Below are 16,404 nucleotides of genomic sequence, written 5' to 3'. Positions count from 1 at the left end.
ATCACCCCAAACAGTACCCATCTAAATATCTTGCCCAAATATCAAGAAAGTCATAGCATTCTACTTTTAGTAGAAAGGAGCCAGAGCAAACAAATAAGTTGGGAATCAGTAAACATTTACAACACTAACCACAACCACAAGCCCTGTGATGAGTGGACAATGGCCCCATTCCCTGTACTTTTTTCATCTAGAATGCTGTGGAAAGAGCTATAGCTGAGACACTGGCCGATTCTCAACCATCAAGCAAGAGAGTGATTAATATATTCAGAAATATTTTTAAATAACAACAGAATATAAAAGACTTTCTGTATAATCTTCAGCTAATCAGAACACCCATTCCTCCCAGGTAATTACTAGATCCATTTTAATCAACATCAGCATGCCTAGTAATCTTTCAAAAATGCACCTATCTTAATGAGTAGGTTCCCTGTAGGAGTTCCTTCCCTGGATCAGGTATTTTCATTTCTTAACCCTCAACTGGGAAACAGGAACTCCTGGTCAGCTGCTCCATACCTTGTTTTCTACAAGTGGAGGGTAGGTGGTGGGCTGGGTCCGGCTGAACTCAACATCCCTCAGTGCATCCCTCTCCTGAATAACTTCCCAACATCTGTCAAACAGAAGGTTCACCATCTTGTTGATCATGCGATAAGGCTGTGGCAGGGAATCCACCTCCTGACCCAAGTCTACGAAGACATAATCATCTTCATCATCCTTAGGCCAGTCCTTCTCTGTTGGGGACGGCACCTCCAGCAGCCCCTTTCTCATAAAACTGGAGAACCTCTTCTGGACTTGACTTCCTCTGGGGATTGACATCACAGAAGCTGGCACCGGGAACGTCTAGGAAACTCTGAAAAGCTGATAAAGGAAGCAAGCAAAGGTACTTTGAGAAAAAAGGGAAGTTACCAGAAGACAGCATATCATCTTCTCAAGCCCAAAAACCCATGGGGACTATTTATTCTAGAGACTGGCATTTTCCTTATTTATCACAGGATTGTTACCACATCACTAAAGAATGATCTTCATATTATAAGGATATCAGCAGAAACGGGTATTAACGAGTCACATCTTCCAGGCCAGCTCAAGATGATGGGTGCTATGGCACAGGGAGAGGAAATGTGGCATCCTTGTTGCCTTTCTCCCAGCTCCTACTCAGAGAGTGTCTGTCTGGGTTCCAACTAGAATCCAACCACTCTCCTACAACTTCGGTCTTCTCCTTCTTCCATCTCTGCAAGTGGCTGTGCCCAGGCCAGCTGGGTAGTGAGCCAGGACTGCTCTCCTTCCTTTCTCTCGCCTCCAACCAGATGCCCTTCAGGCACTTTTAATCCTTGCTGTCTCATTTGGTCCTTTCTCTCTAGGCCCACTGCTACCAACTGGGAGTTCTGTAGACCGAGTGCCAGGGCCTGTGAGATTTTTCTAGGGCCTACAGAAATGTTTGAGACTCAGAAAAAAAAAATAGACTAAAACAAAACAAAATCCTCACAAAATCAAAATAATTAAACATTCACAAAAATATTACAACTTAGCAGCTCCAGTCTGCATGTGTGCATAACGTTTCAGTCCATAGAAAAGAACAAGTAATCTGAACTTCATAAAACTCAAAACTGTACAAATTATAAAAAGGCTTTCAAAATTACAGTTAAATAAAGGCGTTTAATGTGGCACATGGGGTCCATTTTAAGATGCTTCACCTGTAGCAGAGTGGGGTCTTGCACTGTCAAAGCAATAAAAAAAAAATGACCTGGCATGCAGAGGCAAGAAAACACAGCCATAATAAAAGAGAAAAGTCAGTCAATTGAAGCTGACTCATCATCAACACAGTTATTAGCAGACAAATCAGTTATAAATGTATTTCACATGTTCAAAAACCAAGAGGAAATGTTAGCTAGCGATGTGGAAGTTGCAAAGAAACCCAAGCTGAGCTTTCAGAGATGAAAACTACAATGTCTGAGATGAATAATTCGTTCGATTACATTAATCACAAGTTCTCAGAGCAAAACAAATTAGATGGACAGAAGATTAGTAAATTTGAAGATACAGCAATAGAAATATTGAAATAAAGAGAAAAAAATGAAGAAAGTGAGGTGTGGGAGAACCTGAAGTAGCCTAATAGAAGTGTGATTGAAATCCCCATGAAAACTCTAAACTCACAGATCCAAGAAGAAAAACAAGTCCTAAGCAAAAGAAACACAAAGAAATCTATACCACAGCACATTATGAGCAAAACTAGTGATAAAGACAAAATCTGAAAAGCAGCCAGAGGAAAAAAGACATGAATAAAGGAACAAAATAAAGGATGACAGCAGATTTCCTAAGGAAACCACCAGTGAAGAACAGTAGAGCAGTGTTCTAGAACACCCAACCCAATAACAGCAGTGGACAGCATTTTTTAAGTACACATAAAACCATTATCAAGACAAATCCTATTCTGGGCCATAAGCCAGGTCTTAATAAATTTAAAAGTACTCAAGTCATATGAAGTATGTTTTCTGACCACACAAAATTATTTTAGAAATCAGTAACAGAAAGATATTTAGGAATACACAAAACCTAAGAAGACCGAAATAAGTGGACAGAGATACCTTGCTTTTTTTGTTAAGATGTCAGTTCTCCCCCAATTGATCTATAAATTCAACACAATCTCTATGATAGTTCCAGCTGGACTTTTTCTTTTTTCAAGGAAATTTAGAAGTTGATTTTATAATTCATATGGAAATGCAAAGTACCTAGAATAGCCAAAATAATGTAGAAAAAGGACAGAATTGGAGGATTAATACTACCTATTTCAGGAGTTATTATAAAGCCACAGTAATCAAGACAGTGTGGTACTGGCATCAAAATGCACAAATAGATCAGTGAAACCAAATAAAGCATCCGGAATTAGACTCACATATGTACGGACAGTTTATTTTTGACAAAGGTGCAAAGATAATTCAGTGGAAAAAGGATAATTTTTTTTTCAATAAAGCTGCAGCAATTCAAAATACACATGAAAAAGAAAATGAAATCTGGGGGTGCTCGGCTGGCACAATCGGTAGAGCATGCAACTCTTGATCTTGGGGTTCTGAGTTCAAGCCCCAGGTTCCGTGTAGAGATTATTTAAAAATAAAAGCTTTTGGGGTGTCTGGGTGGCTCAGTCCTTAAGTCTCTGACTCTTGGTTTCCACTCAGGTCATGATCTTAGGGTCCTGAGATGTAGCCCCACTCACTGAGAGTGTGCTTGGGATCTCTCCCTTGTCCGCCCCCCACCCCATGCCCTTGAGCACACACTCTCTCAAATAAATAAATAAAAATAAACCTTTAAAAATAAGTATTTTAAAAATAATAAAATAAAAAATAACCATATGGTATGTGGGTGTCTATTTGTAGTCTTCCCCTGGGGCCTGCAAATGTTAAGGGCAGGCCTGACCAAGGGAATAAAGGTTACAAAAATAGGTGACCTCGGGGCACCTGGGTGGCTCAGTCGTTAAGCGTCTGCCTTCGGCTCAGGTCGTGATCCTGGGGTCCTGGGATCGAGCCCCGCATCGGGCTCCCTGCTCCGCGGGAAGCCTGCTTCTCCCTCTCCCACTCCCCCTGCTTGTGTTCCCTCTTTCGCTGTGTCTCTCTCTCTGTCAAGTAAATAAATAAAATCTTTAAAAAAAAAAAATAGGTGACCTCACTTTTTGATTGTAGGGGGTGTATTTTGTAATATTACTGCTATGGAACAGGTGGGATTCCACGTCTTCAAGCCCCAAAGAACCAACGTTCAGTGGTGCAATTTCGTCGTAATGGATTTCTGTCTCCACTTTGTCCATATTAACCCTTCTAGGATTTCCTCAGGTAGCAATCTTCTTTGAGTACTCAATGATCCGAACAGAAAATTCACTTTACCCAGATCTTCATGCTAGAACTACATACCACGCATTGGCTTCTCTCTGCTCTAACCATTTCCTTCCCCAGACCTGGAGCCGGTGTTGCTCAAGGGAAACCGAGGTCCAGAGGTGGGAAATGATTAGGCCCCAAAGTCCCCAAGCAAAACCTCGGGGGAATCTCCACTCGGGAGGCCCCTTGGGGTTCCTGAGTTCCCAGGATCTCCGGGAAGGCCGGAGGCTGAGGAGATGCCCCCCCCCTCGAGCCCCCCTCTAGGAGACCCTAGATGTCGAAGGGCGTCCGGGGACACGCGGGGAACCGCTGAACCCCGGGCCGGAAGCCTAGTTTCTGCTCACCTGGGCCGGGAGCGTGGCGTCGCCTTAGTAACGGCCACTTCCGGCCCCCACCGGAAGCCCGCAAAGTCGTTCTTCGGACGGCGCGCCGGCCCCCAGTGGGGCGGGGAGACTCAGCTTCTCCCGCGGGGACGCGGCGACACCCTTGAGGACTCGCGACTGAACCCGGGGCGACACGTGGCCTCGGGCCGGGAGCCATGGACGGCTTCATCCGCTTCACCAACCAGACCCAGGGCCGGGACCGACTCTTCAGGTGAGGCAGGTGCCCGCGGCCTCCACCTCTTCCCGGTGCTGCGACCCGAGCTGGGTCTCGGGTCTTCCGGCTTCGGGAGGAGGGACTCGCCCAGTGGACGGCGGCGGGACGGAGTTCGGTTCCGGAGCCCTTCTCGCCGGCACTTTGCCGGACCGGACCCTGCGGTCCGGCCGGGCCTCCGCGGGACAGCCCGGTGTGTGGCCCCGGAGCCGCCCAGGCCCTGACCGTGGTGGACCAGCCCACCAGCGCTCTCCTAACCTGGGAGAGACCGGGTCCTCTCCACTCAGCGTTCTTCCGGGATTATTATTATTATTATTATTTTTTAAGGATTTTGGTTTTTTTAAGTAATCTCTACACCCAAGGTGGGGCTCGAGCTGGCAACCCCGAGATCAAGAGGTCCACCATTCCACCGACTGCGCCAGCCAGGCGTCCCCCGGAATTTTTTTTTTTTTTTTTTTTTTTTTTTTGAGATGAACTTTGGGTTGGCATTTGTGGCCAGGGAAGTCAGCCACTTGGTTGTGGCTACAAATACCCCCATGAAATGCTTATGGAGAGACAGAAGTCGTATTTCTCTTCTGTTATTGCCCTGTCTACCTCATTGAGATTGTAGGGAAGGAAAAATTCTTCCTCTACCCTCAAGGTCTTTCAACTAGACTAAGAATTAAGTTTACACGGAACAGGTTCACAGCAGGGGGGAAAAAAAAAAAGGTGTGTGCACAGAGGCCCAGTATTGAAATGAAGACCTAGAGAAATGCCCCAGGCAGGCAGTGTTTCTACATTTTAGGCAAACAGACAATACATTTGTGAGGAATTGACAGGATAAAGAAAACGGGTGTTTGGGAGCTTCATTTAGGCGGGAATCCTAAATAGGATTTAGGCTGAGGTAGCAGGATTAGGAAAAAAGTAACGAGGTTTGTTTCTACAACTTTCTCTGTTTTAAAGCTCCTATCTCCGGTGATAAGGATGTCTTTTTACTTCCTTAGTAGAGGGAGGGTGTTTTTCATATGGGAGATGTGTTTTCTACTTTCTGGGGGACAGAGGAGGGTCTGAGTGTCCTTGCACTGGCTGTCTCTTAAGTAACTTTTATTTAGAATAATCAGTATGCCCAAGTGGCACATTTTGGGGTGGCCTACCCTCCGCCCCTACAATTTCCTTTTCTGAAACTTCCCTGGAAGTTTCTTACGTTAAAAGTTGAGCTGATAAGTTGTTCCATTTCCTTGAACCAGTGTCTTAGTTCTGACAATAGGTCATTTTAGTTAAACTCATTTCAGGAGGCAGCGGTGCAAGTGTGTGTCCTCAAAGTTAGGCCTATGGTTCAAATAATCAGGTAATAAATAAGGCATTTCTATGGAAACAAAAGAAGAACAACGATTCACGATTAGATCAAATTATAAGCCAGTTTCGGAGTTCTCAATGTAGCCAGTCGAGGATTTCTAGTTGTCAGGTTTAAAGCATCTTTACATAAAATGAGGGCAGACTGTGGCAATCTGACAGAGTTGCTTGGTTTGTAGTTTGAGTATCTCTGGTGATCATTTTGAGTGGCTCATAGAGCACCAGGCATGAAGATTGCTCATGTGTGAGCTGTTGTGATTTTTCTGAAGTTCACATCAAGTTGTTCATATTCAGTTTGCAGGGCTTTAGGAGAAAGGTCAGTCTTAGTTATCAAATGACTTCAAGTCAAAAATATAAAAAATATTAGGTTGGAGAATTGTAGCCAGGCATTGGAAGAAACTAGAAGAAATCAGGATCTAGTCCAGTTTATAATGACTTGTATTCGAATCTAATATCCACAAAGGTGTGTTATTGAAACATAATTTTTTTTTCATATAATCACTCTCATTTTACCAAAGATAGCCAAATCAAGACTAATTTCTTTGCAAAATAAGCCTAGTTTGGATAAACTTGGCCTGATTATTTATATAAGTGCAGCAAAAATAGTGATTAATCATACAGGCTCTTTTAAATCTGCTTTGCTGGAGCTTTTTATAAGGAATATCCATATTGAACTTTAAATGGCCGTTTGATGCCAGAAGCCAAGCCAGATACTTGCCATCAGACTTCACCTGTAATACCTACAGGTTAAGGTTAATTCCTCTCTTCTTCAGGCCCCCCCGAATATCCTGAGGTTCTTGCACCTGTCAGGATGTGACCTCCTTTACTCACCTGGTAAGATTGCTGGGAGCCCTGTAAGCAAGCTGTCAGGCTGTTTTTCCAAAGGGCTTTACTTGCTCCATAGAGTCACCCTTAGTGCCTTAAACCTGTCTAGTCATATCCAAATTAATGCCTGTCTCCCAAATGTGACTTTCCAGTCAAAGCCTTGGTAATATAACCCATGCTTCCAATTGTGTCCTGTTACAAGAAGAACAAACTCTTACTGAACTTACCCAAATAAATATGTTGTCAAAAAAAATACAAGAATTCAATGGGAGTTTTTGAATTCTGGAGGGATCAGATAGGGAGAAGAAGAAATTGTTGTAAATCATAGCTTAAGAGAAGAACTTTTCTTAAATCTGGAGAAACAAAACATTAAAAAATTATCAATGTTTCAAGCAAAAATGTCACAGTTGTAATTATCCTCCTCAGTTCATTTAGTCCCATGTTATTTATTCTTGATCTGCTTTAATTCTGTTCTTCCATTAGTTTCAAAAATTATTTCCCAGTTCAGTTTTATGATCTTAAGGTTATCAGAAACCTGTATTTGTCAAAGTTCCTTTTTATGAATCTCTCAAGATGAAACACATATGCAGGAAACTTTTGTAAAAGGATCTGAGTAAAGTATTAATTGTCTATAAATGATAAAAAAGTTAAAAATGGCCATGGTTAAAGATCTGATTAAAGTTTGTCAGGGAGCAAGAATTCCTGTTCTCTCAAAGATCCTTCTAGCTAGTCTAAGAATCAAATTGACCTGAGACGGATTAAAAGAAGAAAATCAAATTTAACAGGTGTACACACAGGGTATCCACCTAGACATGAAAATTCCAAAGACAGGCAAAATTAGTTGTGTGTGTCTGTCTGTCTGTCTCATCCTGAGCTAAGGAGAAGGGAGTACAAGTCTGGGATTTCAGAAGAAAGAAATGCACTTCACAGAGTGAAAGAAGAAGAGCAGATGTTTGGTAATTAAATGTTTACCTTACCATACAGATGGGTCATTCAGATAAAATTTATCTCTGCTAAGAACCCTTATTCTGGGAAAGACCTTCAGTTTAGATTCTGTATAGTTAAGGGAGGGGCAGAAATTTCTCTCGAGCCCGTAGGGTCTGAGAGTAGTAGGATTAGAAAAAAGAAACGAGGTTTGTTTCTACAACTTTCTCTGTTCTAAAGCCCCTAAAGGATGTCTTTTTATTTCTTAGTACAGGGAGGATATTTTTCATATGGGAGATGTGTTTCCTACTTTCCGGGGGACAGAGGGGGGTCTGAGTGTCCTTGCACCAGCTGTGTCTTAAGTAACTTTTATTTAAAATAATCAGTGGGCACATTTGGGGGCAGCCTGCTCTTGGCCCCTACAAGAGTCTGCGTGTGAATAGTTTTGTGAACTGTAAAACCAAGTACCGTATGGAGAGCGCCAGACAACTAACTGCACCTCTAAGTACTGAAAATACTGAACAGAGATTGTGCTTTCATACTAATTAGTTCATGATGTTTCTTTTAGAAATTTGGTTGATTCTTGCTCAGTAATAAAGAATAAAAAGGAACTTTGACAAATACAGGTTTCTAAATCGTTAGGGTTGTGGTTTCATTTAACAGCTTCCCTTCTCTTCTGGGTGTGCTGGTGCTGATACAAACAGTCCAGTACGCATAGCCCCAGTCATGAGACTTTTGGAAGCCAACTTTATGCCAGATTTTGTTCTCAGTGTGTTACCACTGTTAATGCATTTAACCCTCATCACAACCCTGAGAGGTGGATACTCTGAATGATTCCCATTTCACAGATGGGGAAACTGAAGCAGGAGGTTAATAGGAACACAGTGGCAGAGCTGAGATCTAAATCCACGCAGTTGACTCCAGTGCCCACCTTTTTAATGACCAAGCCATACCACTGTTGTAATTAATTTGATAGATTTTTTTAAATGGTCACGTTGTATACAGGCTTCATTAAAAAGAAGTCTTCAAATGCAGTGCGCTCAGAATGTACCCTGCAAGGTTTATCAGTGAGGTTGGTTAATAAAATAATTGTTTAGGATATACTTTTCCGCAAGATCTGAGCTCTCTGGTATTCATTTCCCAATCCCTATGGTGATCTATAGCTCCTGTAAACTAACTGGCATTCATAAAATAATACCTGGGTTTGGGACGCATTCCTGTTATTAGCCCAAATCTGAGGAAGGGGGGCTTATTGGCGTGTCAGGCTTGAGCCCTGTAGCCAGGAAACTACTTTAAAAGAGAGAGATTCTTTTTTACTTCATCCCCGATAACAAGTTCACCATTTTGGAAAATGTGCCACATTTTTATTGAGAATAACATGTGTAGCCTGCAGGGATTCCAGTGCAGTTACAGGCCTGTGGGAGACAGGCACCCTCTTTGTTAAATAGACTCCGGTGCGTTTAGATGTTTGATCATGTGATATAAAACTTCTCATGGGTTACACTGCTGTTAGTAAGGCAGTGTTATTTGTAGTCGTAACAATAATCACTTTATGGACTATTTAGTATTAAGCAGGAGTCTGTATTTATATAAAATCCTAACTAGTTTTGAAAGACAAATATAAAAGCCTATCTATACATATTCATGTATTGGTGTGTATTTGATCCTTTTACAAAAAATTCAGTAATGTGCCAACTGAACTTTTCATTTGGTTCTGGTTTGAGTGTATGTCCGATCACATGAGTAGGTGGTGATACGTAAAAAGTTCATTTTAGAAATCTGAAAAATCATTCTAAACAGGAGAAAATAGAGAATATGGATCGCTGCAGACTTAACATGAGGGAGATTTTTTGCAATTTCCACTTTGACTCTACCCATTTCTCTGTGCCAGCAACAGGCCTTTTGAAGGGCTGTTCACTATTACTACAGAGTTCTCTTTCATTACCTTTGTGTCACATTTCCATCACATGTTCTACCCTTTGGCCTCGTGGAGTGACTGTTGCAGAATTATGCTCTTGTAAGAGCCACTTATATGAGAAATTGTCTTGGAAACTTTGCTTTTAGCAACACATGTTTCTCCTTTCCTTACTTCATGAATCAAATTTCGTTTGGTTTGTAAATCATTCTCCTCATTTTTTTTTTCCATTTCAGAGCCACTCAGTACACATGCATGTTGCTTAGATATTTGTTAGAGCCTAAAGCTGGCAAAGAGAAGGTGGTAATGAAGCTCAAGAAACTGGAGTCCAGTGTGAGCACTGGCCGTAAATGTAAGTACCCTGTCTCTTGAGGGACAGTGGTTCCTGGTTTCAAATCGTCAGACCCTGTAATTTACAAAATGCTTTCTAGATCATTAATTTCTAATCCTTGAAGTTTTTTGATGAAGTTGACCAGTAAAGCTGCCTTCATGAAATGACAGGCCAAGAAGATTGAACGTTTGCTACAGACCGTTCGCCAACACCCTCCTATGTGCACATTTGGTGCTATACCATATCTTTCTGCTTAATCATAGCCAGTGGACATACAGTGTGTTAGCTCACCTTTAATTCTTAGAATTATACAACGTTTTGGCAATCCCTAACATGAGCTTCTGGCTTGTGGAAGGCCTTTGTATTCTCTAGAACAGAATAGCTTGCCTTTTCCCCTTCTTCTCTTGAGGGATTGCTAGAGGAAATCGAGGGGTGGTTCTCGGCCTGTTTGTGGGATGGTTTCATGTTACAGGCAAAAGTGAAGTCAGTGTCTTGCACTCATTTAATTCATTTTAATAATAAAGCATACTGGGAAACCCCAAACTTCTAGTAACAATTGCATGCCTGAATCTTAGTTGTTTGATAAGAATCAGATGTTGTTACAGTAGGTAGGCAGAGATGTTAGAATGGAATGTAGAAATCCGATGTTGAACAATTATTTTTGAGCAACTACTTTGGGTAGAGAGCTGAGCTTTATAAGAGAAATAAGATTACATGGTATAAATAATGTATAAGATTTAGTGCCAAATATATTAGCTCGGATAGAGGGGGGGAAAAGGTTTGGGAGGAGGTGGAACTTGAGGTGTAGCTAGAGAGAAAGGGAAGGAGAGCCTTCTTTCCCCCCACGAAGGCTCAAAACTGTTATGAGCAAACCATTGTATTGGAAGGTCAATGACAGAAGACTTAAGCTGTCAAGGGTAGGGTGAGCTTTTTTGGATGACTTTGAAGGATAGGATAAGAAGTTCTCAGATTGTTTAGTATGAACAAACATCTCAGATTGTTTAGAACTCACAGGTACTTTAGAGATCACTAGTCTCTGAAGTCCGGGAAGGACTTACCCAGGGTCATTCAGCCAGTTGATGCAAGAGCAAGAACTGGAACCCAGGATAATTCATTACGTATTCTGTTTTGTGTTACTTTTGTTAAAATAATACCAGACATTCTCCTGAGATTCTAAGTCTCTTGAGGGTAGCCACTTTTGAGCGTTTGCTGAGTCTAAGATATAGTCCTTTAAGGAAAGTACTTCTTTTGTATTCTCCATAATGTTTAGGACTATAACTCATTCTAGTAGGTGCTCAATAAATATTTGTTGATTGATACATCCCTGATTAATTGAATTACATGCTCAGATGAGGATATGCCTTGTAGTGGTTGATTTAATTCAACTAGGAGTCACATACGACAATATTAATAGTTTTCCCAGCCACTAAATCCTACCATCTCTACTTTGTCTTCCTAACAGTAGGGAGCCAAAAGGGGTTTGGACCACAAGATGGCAAAATGATAATGGTGTTTTATAAGAAAAGCCATCTTTGTCTGGAAAGTAAATAAAATCTAAGGCATCAGACTCTCCAGAATGTTGGCATCTGGGTCAGAGAAATAGCCACAGTGAATCAAAGCTTCGTATGTGCAAAAATAAATAAATAAGTAAATAAATAAATAAAGTTGCATCTAGACTTCATGTTATAGTACTTTTCTTCTAACGAAGTATAGCTGGTAACATTCAAATGTCGCAATCCATACTCATGATTGACCTTGCCTGAAGGATGTTGTAAGCCAATGTTAAGGTATTCACTGGAACAGAGGTGATAAATTTAAAGAGTCACTGTCTTTTGTGCCTTCCAGGATCATTTTGGGTGTCCTTAATATACTGCAAAGTCCTTCCTTATGCCTGAGCAAAGACTGAGCCTCAAATGACAGTCATTTGTCAAAACACCAGTGCTGGCCTCTCACCCTGATATAGGGATTCTGCCTTCATATAACATAGTAATTAAATATTTGTTAACTGTTGTGGGTTCTTCTTGCAGGGTTCAGATTAGGCAATGTGTTACATGCTGTGCAGGCGACTCAGCAGAGCGTTCATGCCACTGACCTGGTACCCCGCTTATGCCTGACATTAGCCAACGTGAACCGTGTGATTTATTTCATCTGTGATACCATCCTGTGGGTGAGGAGCGTAGGGCTTGCCTCTGGCATTAACAAAGAGAAATGGCGCATGTGGGCTGCCCGCCATTACTACTATTCTCTCCTGCTGAGCCTGGCCAGGGATCTGTATGAAATCTCCCTGCAGATGGAACAGGCTGCACACGACAGGGCAAAGAGGGAGAAGTCCCTGTCTCAGGAACCTCTTGGGTACAGCGTGGCTGATGAGGAAACAGAATGGCTCCAGTCCTTTCTCCTTCTCTTATTCCGATCTCTGAAGAAGCATCCTCCCTTGCTCCTGGACACAGTGAAGAACTTCTGTGATATCTTGAACCCCTTGGACCAGTTGGGGATCTATAAGTCCAATCCTGGCATCATTGGACTTGGAGGTCTTGTGTCCTCCATAGCAGGCATCATCATCGTGGCCTATCCTCAGATGAAGCTGAAGATGCACTGAAGTGGTTTCATACTGAAGACTAGTGCCTGCTTTAAAGATAACGTCTTAGGATGGACATTTGCATGAGGCACAGACCATGTCATACTGCGCAAAAGACTTGTTCACGTGAGCATTTAGTGACCAGTGGTGTGAGCAGAGGTGGGGCCAAGAATGGAGAATGGGGCGCATGAAAATTTATATGTGTTTTTTAGAGGGCTGGAGTGACTTCTGAATTTCTGAGTATTTTCCTTTCATCCAACATTTATTGAACATCTCTTAGGCTCATCGTGGGAGCTTACTGTTTGCTGAATGTATAAAAATGGAAAAAGGCCCCCAAAATTGAACATTAATATACAGCGACCTTTGGGTTGTGCGCCTCACTGCTTTTGCCCAACTACCGTCGGTCTGATACCCAGCCCTCTCCCAGACCTAGTACAGGCCTCTTATTCCTCTGACCAGATCCCGACCCCCCACCCCCCACCCCACTTCTCCCTAGAGGCCCATGCCTAGGCGTGGCGGGGGGAGGGGGCTGGGCTTATAGCCTTTCATCATGGCAGTCCTGTCCTTCCTCTGCCCAGAAGTAGAATCAGAAACGCATCAGGCACCTTCATGGTAGATATGGTTACTTTAGGTGGTGCATTGAGGAAGCAGAAATCAGAAGCACATAGGACTGAGGTACACATAATATGGGAGGTCACAACAGGTGCCTGTGGGTGGCCTGTGACAGATGAGGAAACAGGTTTAAAAAACCAGCCAGCACCTCATTCCTCTGACTCCCAATTCAGTGTTCTTTCGAGGATAGGTCATTGCCTTCCTGATTGAGTGGACGTGTGAGACTCCAGAATCCTGTACAAAAAGCCTTTTTTAGAACTTTGTTAGTGGTTTATATAAAAATTAAAACTGTGTCTAGATTCATCAGCTAGATTTTTTTATTTAAAGCCATATAACAGTTTGGGCACTACCACATTAATTTTCATCAAAAGTTATACAGTTAAGAAATTTCATGAATACCCTGAATGAAGGAGCATCACAATTTTCTATGATAAATCAGACTTCATATGTGTGAGGTGGTTGGGGGAGTGGAAAAGAGCAATAAGGGGCTAGTGGAAAAGGCCATTTATTCATGGTCCTACTTCCCATCTTGGGTGTTGAGTTATTTGTGATTGCAGATCCTCTGATTTGAGGGAAATGAAGCAGAAAAATAAGATGCCATCAGCTAGGAGGCCAATGTCAGTCCTATCAGTAAAGCCATTTCACTTACCTGAATGGAAATGAGAAAAGAAATGTACACTAAATAAATTTCCCATAAATGTGAATGAGATTCTTTTTTTTTTTTTTAAGATTTTATTTATTTGTTTGACAGAGAGCGAGAGCAGGAACACAAGCAGGGGGAGTGGGAGAGGGAGAAGCAGACTCCCCGCTGAGCAGGGGCCCGATGTGGGGCTCGATGTGGGGCTCGATCCCAGGACCCTGGGATCATGACCTGGGCCGAAGGCAGATGCTTAACGACTGAGCCACCCAGGCGCCCTGTGAATGAGATTCTTAAAAAGCAGACTCACGTCCTTGGCTCTCTTATTTTTAAAGTGATTAATCAAGATAATAAGATTTGAGAAAATACTTTGGGAATTTTAAGTGAAATGAAAGCTGCTAGGTCAGGGCAAGTAAAAAGTTTAAGCAACTGATTTTACTTTGTCCAGATCCTCTACTGTTGTAGATTAATTATGTCTAATAAATTTCTAGACAAAAGAGACTCCAGTGTCTGTGAATGTGTTCTGGGAATGAAGAAGCGCTAAATGAAGGGCGATCCAGAGATGATCAGAGTATACACAGTTGGTAGAGAGCGCTCTGGTAAAATGAGCTCTCGCCTGGAAGATCTAAGCTGAGGAGGAGGATGAAGAAAGATGTAGATTGGAACGTCTGGGTTGAAAGAGACCTCTGAGGCGATCTCATCCAGGACAGGGTCTTCTGTATCAGCTCTGTCAGGTGGAGCTTTTGCTTCTGCTTGGAGAAGTTGGCCTTGAATCTGTGGTGGCATGTTATGGTGGCATCCATCTTGGTACTTTTGTCCTCTGCGATTTAGGGTGGGTGATGGGGAATTTGGGGAGCACTACTTCTTCTAGAGTTCGTGAAAACCTTAATGGTACCCTGGTACCTCCCTCCCTGTACATCTTTCTCGTTTCTAACGAACCCTCCCCACCTCCGAGCCTCCACATTTCATGAGGGATTTTAAAAACCAAAGACGTTCCTAAGAGATGTACAGGCCAGCACATTCACAACTGAACATTGTTCCCTGAGAATTTATTCAGCAACAAATGTTTGAATGCCATGCTTAGCAGTGGGATCCACTTGTGCGCAGGAGGACCAAGGTCCCTGTGCTCATGTGGGAAGGGAGGGGGCGGGAGGGGCTGGTGAGGGGAGGAAAGAAGATAACTCTGTGTCCTTCAAGCTGGGGCTAGAAGACAGACTGCTCCCAGGAGACTGCCCTAGGCCCTTTCACTGCTTCTCACCTCTTACCCACATTCCAGACTCCCAGCTGAAGCTGCCAAACGACCGGCTTTGTCAGCAGAACTTTCAGGCACAGAGCCCTATACACTCTCTGGCCCAGGGCCATTACTCCAAAGGCTTGGAACAGCCCTTTGGCCCAGTTTGCTCTCCAGCCTCATGGATAGTTTGTCCTGAACCTTGAAGTGAGGGCAGAGGCTCCTTTTTTAGATGCTTCCTTTCCTTTCCATTACTGTCTTGTATTTTAAAAGTCCGGGTTGGATCAATAAGTATTAAATGTATCACATACTTATAACTCCTTTTGGAGGCTCCCTGTTTGACTCTCCCTTTTCTGACCCCTCATTCCCTGCCTTATTATATCACAAATACAGGATTACCAAGAATCCATCAGAAATCTCCCCATCTCTTGCCTCTTTCTCCTATTGCCCACAGCATACAACTTAGCAGAGGGTCAACAATAGAGGTAATTCTACCAACAACAAGGAAAATAAGTTTTGTCCCCTCATTATCCATTTTATCATGAATAAACCCCAACACGGGGCTTGAACTCCCAACCCTGAGATCAGGAGTTGCATGCTCTACCGACTGAGCCAGGCTGGTGCCCCCTCATACCCATTATCCATTTTAAAAGACCCTTCTTAGATATCTGAAAACTATGGCTTACACTACAGTCCTCCATCATCTTTGAAGCCAGGAACTAGAACTTGGGCTCCTGCCTGATTTGTTGCTAAGGAAGGGATGGGAGCTGATAGTTCTTGGTTGTCTGGATGCCGTTGATCAGTAAGAGGATCCTGGTCAACACAAACACTTTTCCAGACTCAGCAAAATCCAGTTGGCTCTCCCACAGCATGTTCTGGTGGCACCTTAGACCAGGTAGAGTTCAATAAACTTCCTTGAAATTTAGGAATTTACAGAGGTTGAAATTGCTCCCTCAAAGGCTAGAATGTCAAGAAGTTAACCCCTAGCTCTGGTCCTCTTCTTCATTGAGAGTAATTTATCTTTTTTTTTTTTAAGATTTTATTTATTTGAGAGAGTGCACACAAGTGGGGGGCAGAGGACAGAGGGAGAGGGAGAAGCAGTCTCCCCACTGAGCAGGGAGCCCAATGCAGGGGTCGATCCCAGGACCCTGAGATCATGACCCGAGCTGAAGGCAGATGCTTAACTAACTGAACCACCCAGGTGCCCCAAGAGCAATTTATCTTAATAATCGAAGAGTAGCACATTCAGGTGAACTCTGTTCCTGTGTGGGTTCAAATCTTACTGTTCAAAATTTGCTCTTAACAGTAAATAATAAGGGATGAGGGAAATGGGTTAAAAACGGTCCACAGGACACTCTGTGAAAAAGGAGCCAAAGATTATAGAACTTTAGAATTTTTTGAGTTTTATGACCTATATTCCCACACCTTCCTTCTGGAAGACAGTTTTTTGGAGAAGTGGGGGCCAGAAACATGTTTCAGAACTGATATTTCGTGGCTCTGGAATAATAACTCCTCTGGGGCTGGATCTCTGTCAGCTCTGCAGTCCTCCTCCTAGTTGCTCAAATCTC

The 16,404-nt window shown here is 42.7% G+C and overlaps 2 protein-coding genes across 11 annotated transcripts in view; one reads left to right on the top strand and one right to left on the bottom strand.

Moving 5' to 3' along the window:
• WDR93 (WD repeat domain 93) overlaps positions 1 to 4,288 on the bottom strand; it is a 46,211-nt gene extending 41,923 nt beyond the window's left edge. For all 7 annotated transcript variants that reach the window (XR_004682644.1, XR_004682645.1, XR_004682646.1 and 4 more), the window contains exons 1-2: positions 4,202 to 4,288; positions 514 to 855 (exon numbers count right to left, since the gene is read on the bottom strand). Coding sequence is in view for 3 of the 7 variants with exons in the window: in XM_035024128.1 (XP_034880019.1) it covers positions 514 to 813 (300 nt within the window). In the remaining 4 variants the exon portion in view is untranslated. The remainder of the gene's footprint in view (positions 1 to 513; positions 856 to 4,201) is intronic.
• PEX11A (peroxisomal biogenesis factor 11 alpha) lies at positions 4,268 to 13,271 on the top strand. 4 transcript variants are annotated; one of them, XM_035024131.1, is made up of 3 exons: positions 4,312 to 4,451; positions 9,684 to 9,799; positions 11,806 to 13,271. In XM_035024131.1, the coding sequence occupies exons 1-3, from the start codon at positions 4,396 to 4,398 to the stop codon at positions 12,375 to 12,377; spliced, it is 744 nt and encodes a 247-aa protein (XP_034880022.1). In that variant the 5' UTR covers positions 4,312 to 4,395; the 3' UTR covers positions 12,378 to 13,271. The 4 variants fall into 4 exon arrangements, 3 of the variants coding, with proteins under 3 accessions (XP_034880024.1, XP_034880022.1, XP_034880023.1); XR_004682648.1 differs by lacking the exon at positions 4,312 to 4,451 and adding an exon at positions 5,163 to 6,617 and having other exon boundaries at positions 11,624 to 11,898; XM_035024132.1 differs by lacking the exon at positions 4,312 to 4,451 and adding an exon at positions 5,176 to 6,617.
• The last annotated feature ends 3,133 nt before the right edge of the window (positions 13,272 to 16,404 follow it).

Source organism: Mirounga leonina, unplaced genomic scaffold (assembly GCF_011800145.1).
Source record: "Mirounga leonina isolate KUSES-001 unplaced genomic scaffold, KU_Mleo_1.0 Mir_178, whole genome shotgun sequence".
Classification (NCBI taxonomy): domain Eukaryota; kingdom Metazoa; phylum Chordata; class Mammalia; order Carnivora; family Phocidae; genus Mirounga; species Mirounga leonina.
This window is presented reverse-complemented; position numbering and strand designations above follow the sequence as displayed.

What these genes read in the sequence shown, in the direction of transcription:
- PEX11A (XM_035024131.1), top strand. Translation starts at nt 4,396, where the DNA reads ATGGACGGCTTCATCCGCTTCACCAACCAGACCCAGGGCCGGGACCGA. An exon ending in GGCCGGGACCGACTCTTCAG is followed by an intron (nt 4,452 to 9,683) that starts GTGAGGCAGGTG and finishes TTTCCATTTCAG; the next exon opens with AGCCACTCAGTACACATGCA. An exon ending in TGTGAGCACTGGCCGTAAAT is followed by an intron (nt 9,800 to 11,805) that starts GTAAGTACCCTG and finishes TTCTTCTTGCAG; the next exon opens with GGTTCAGATTAGGCAATGTG.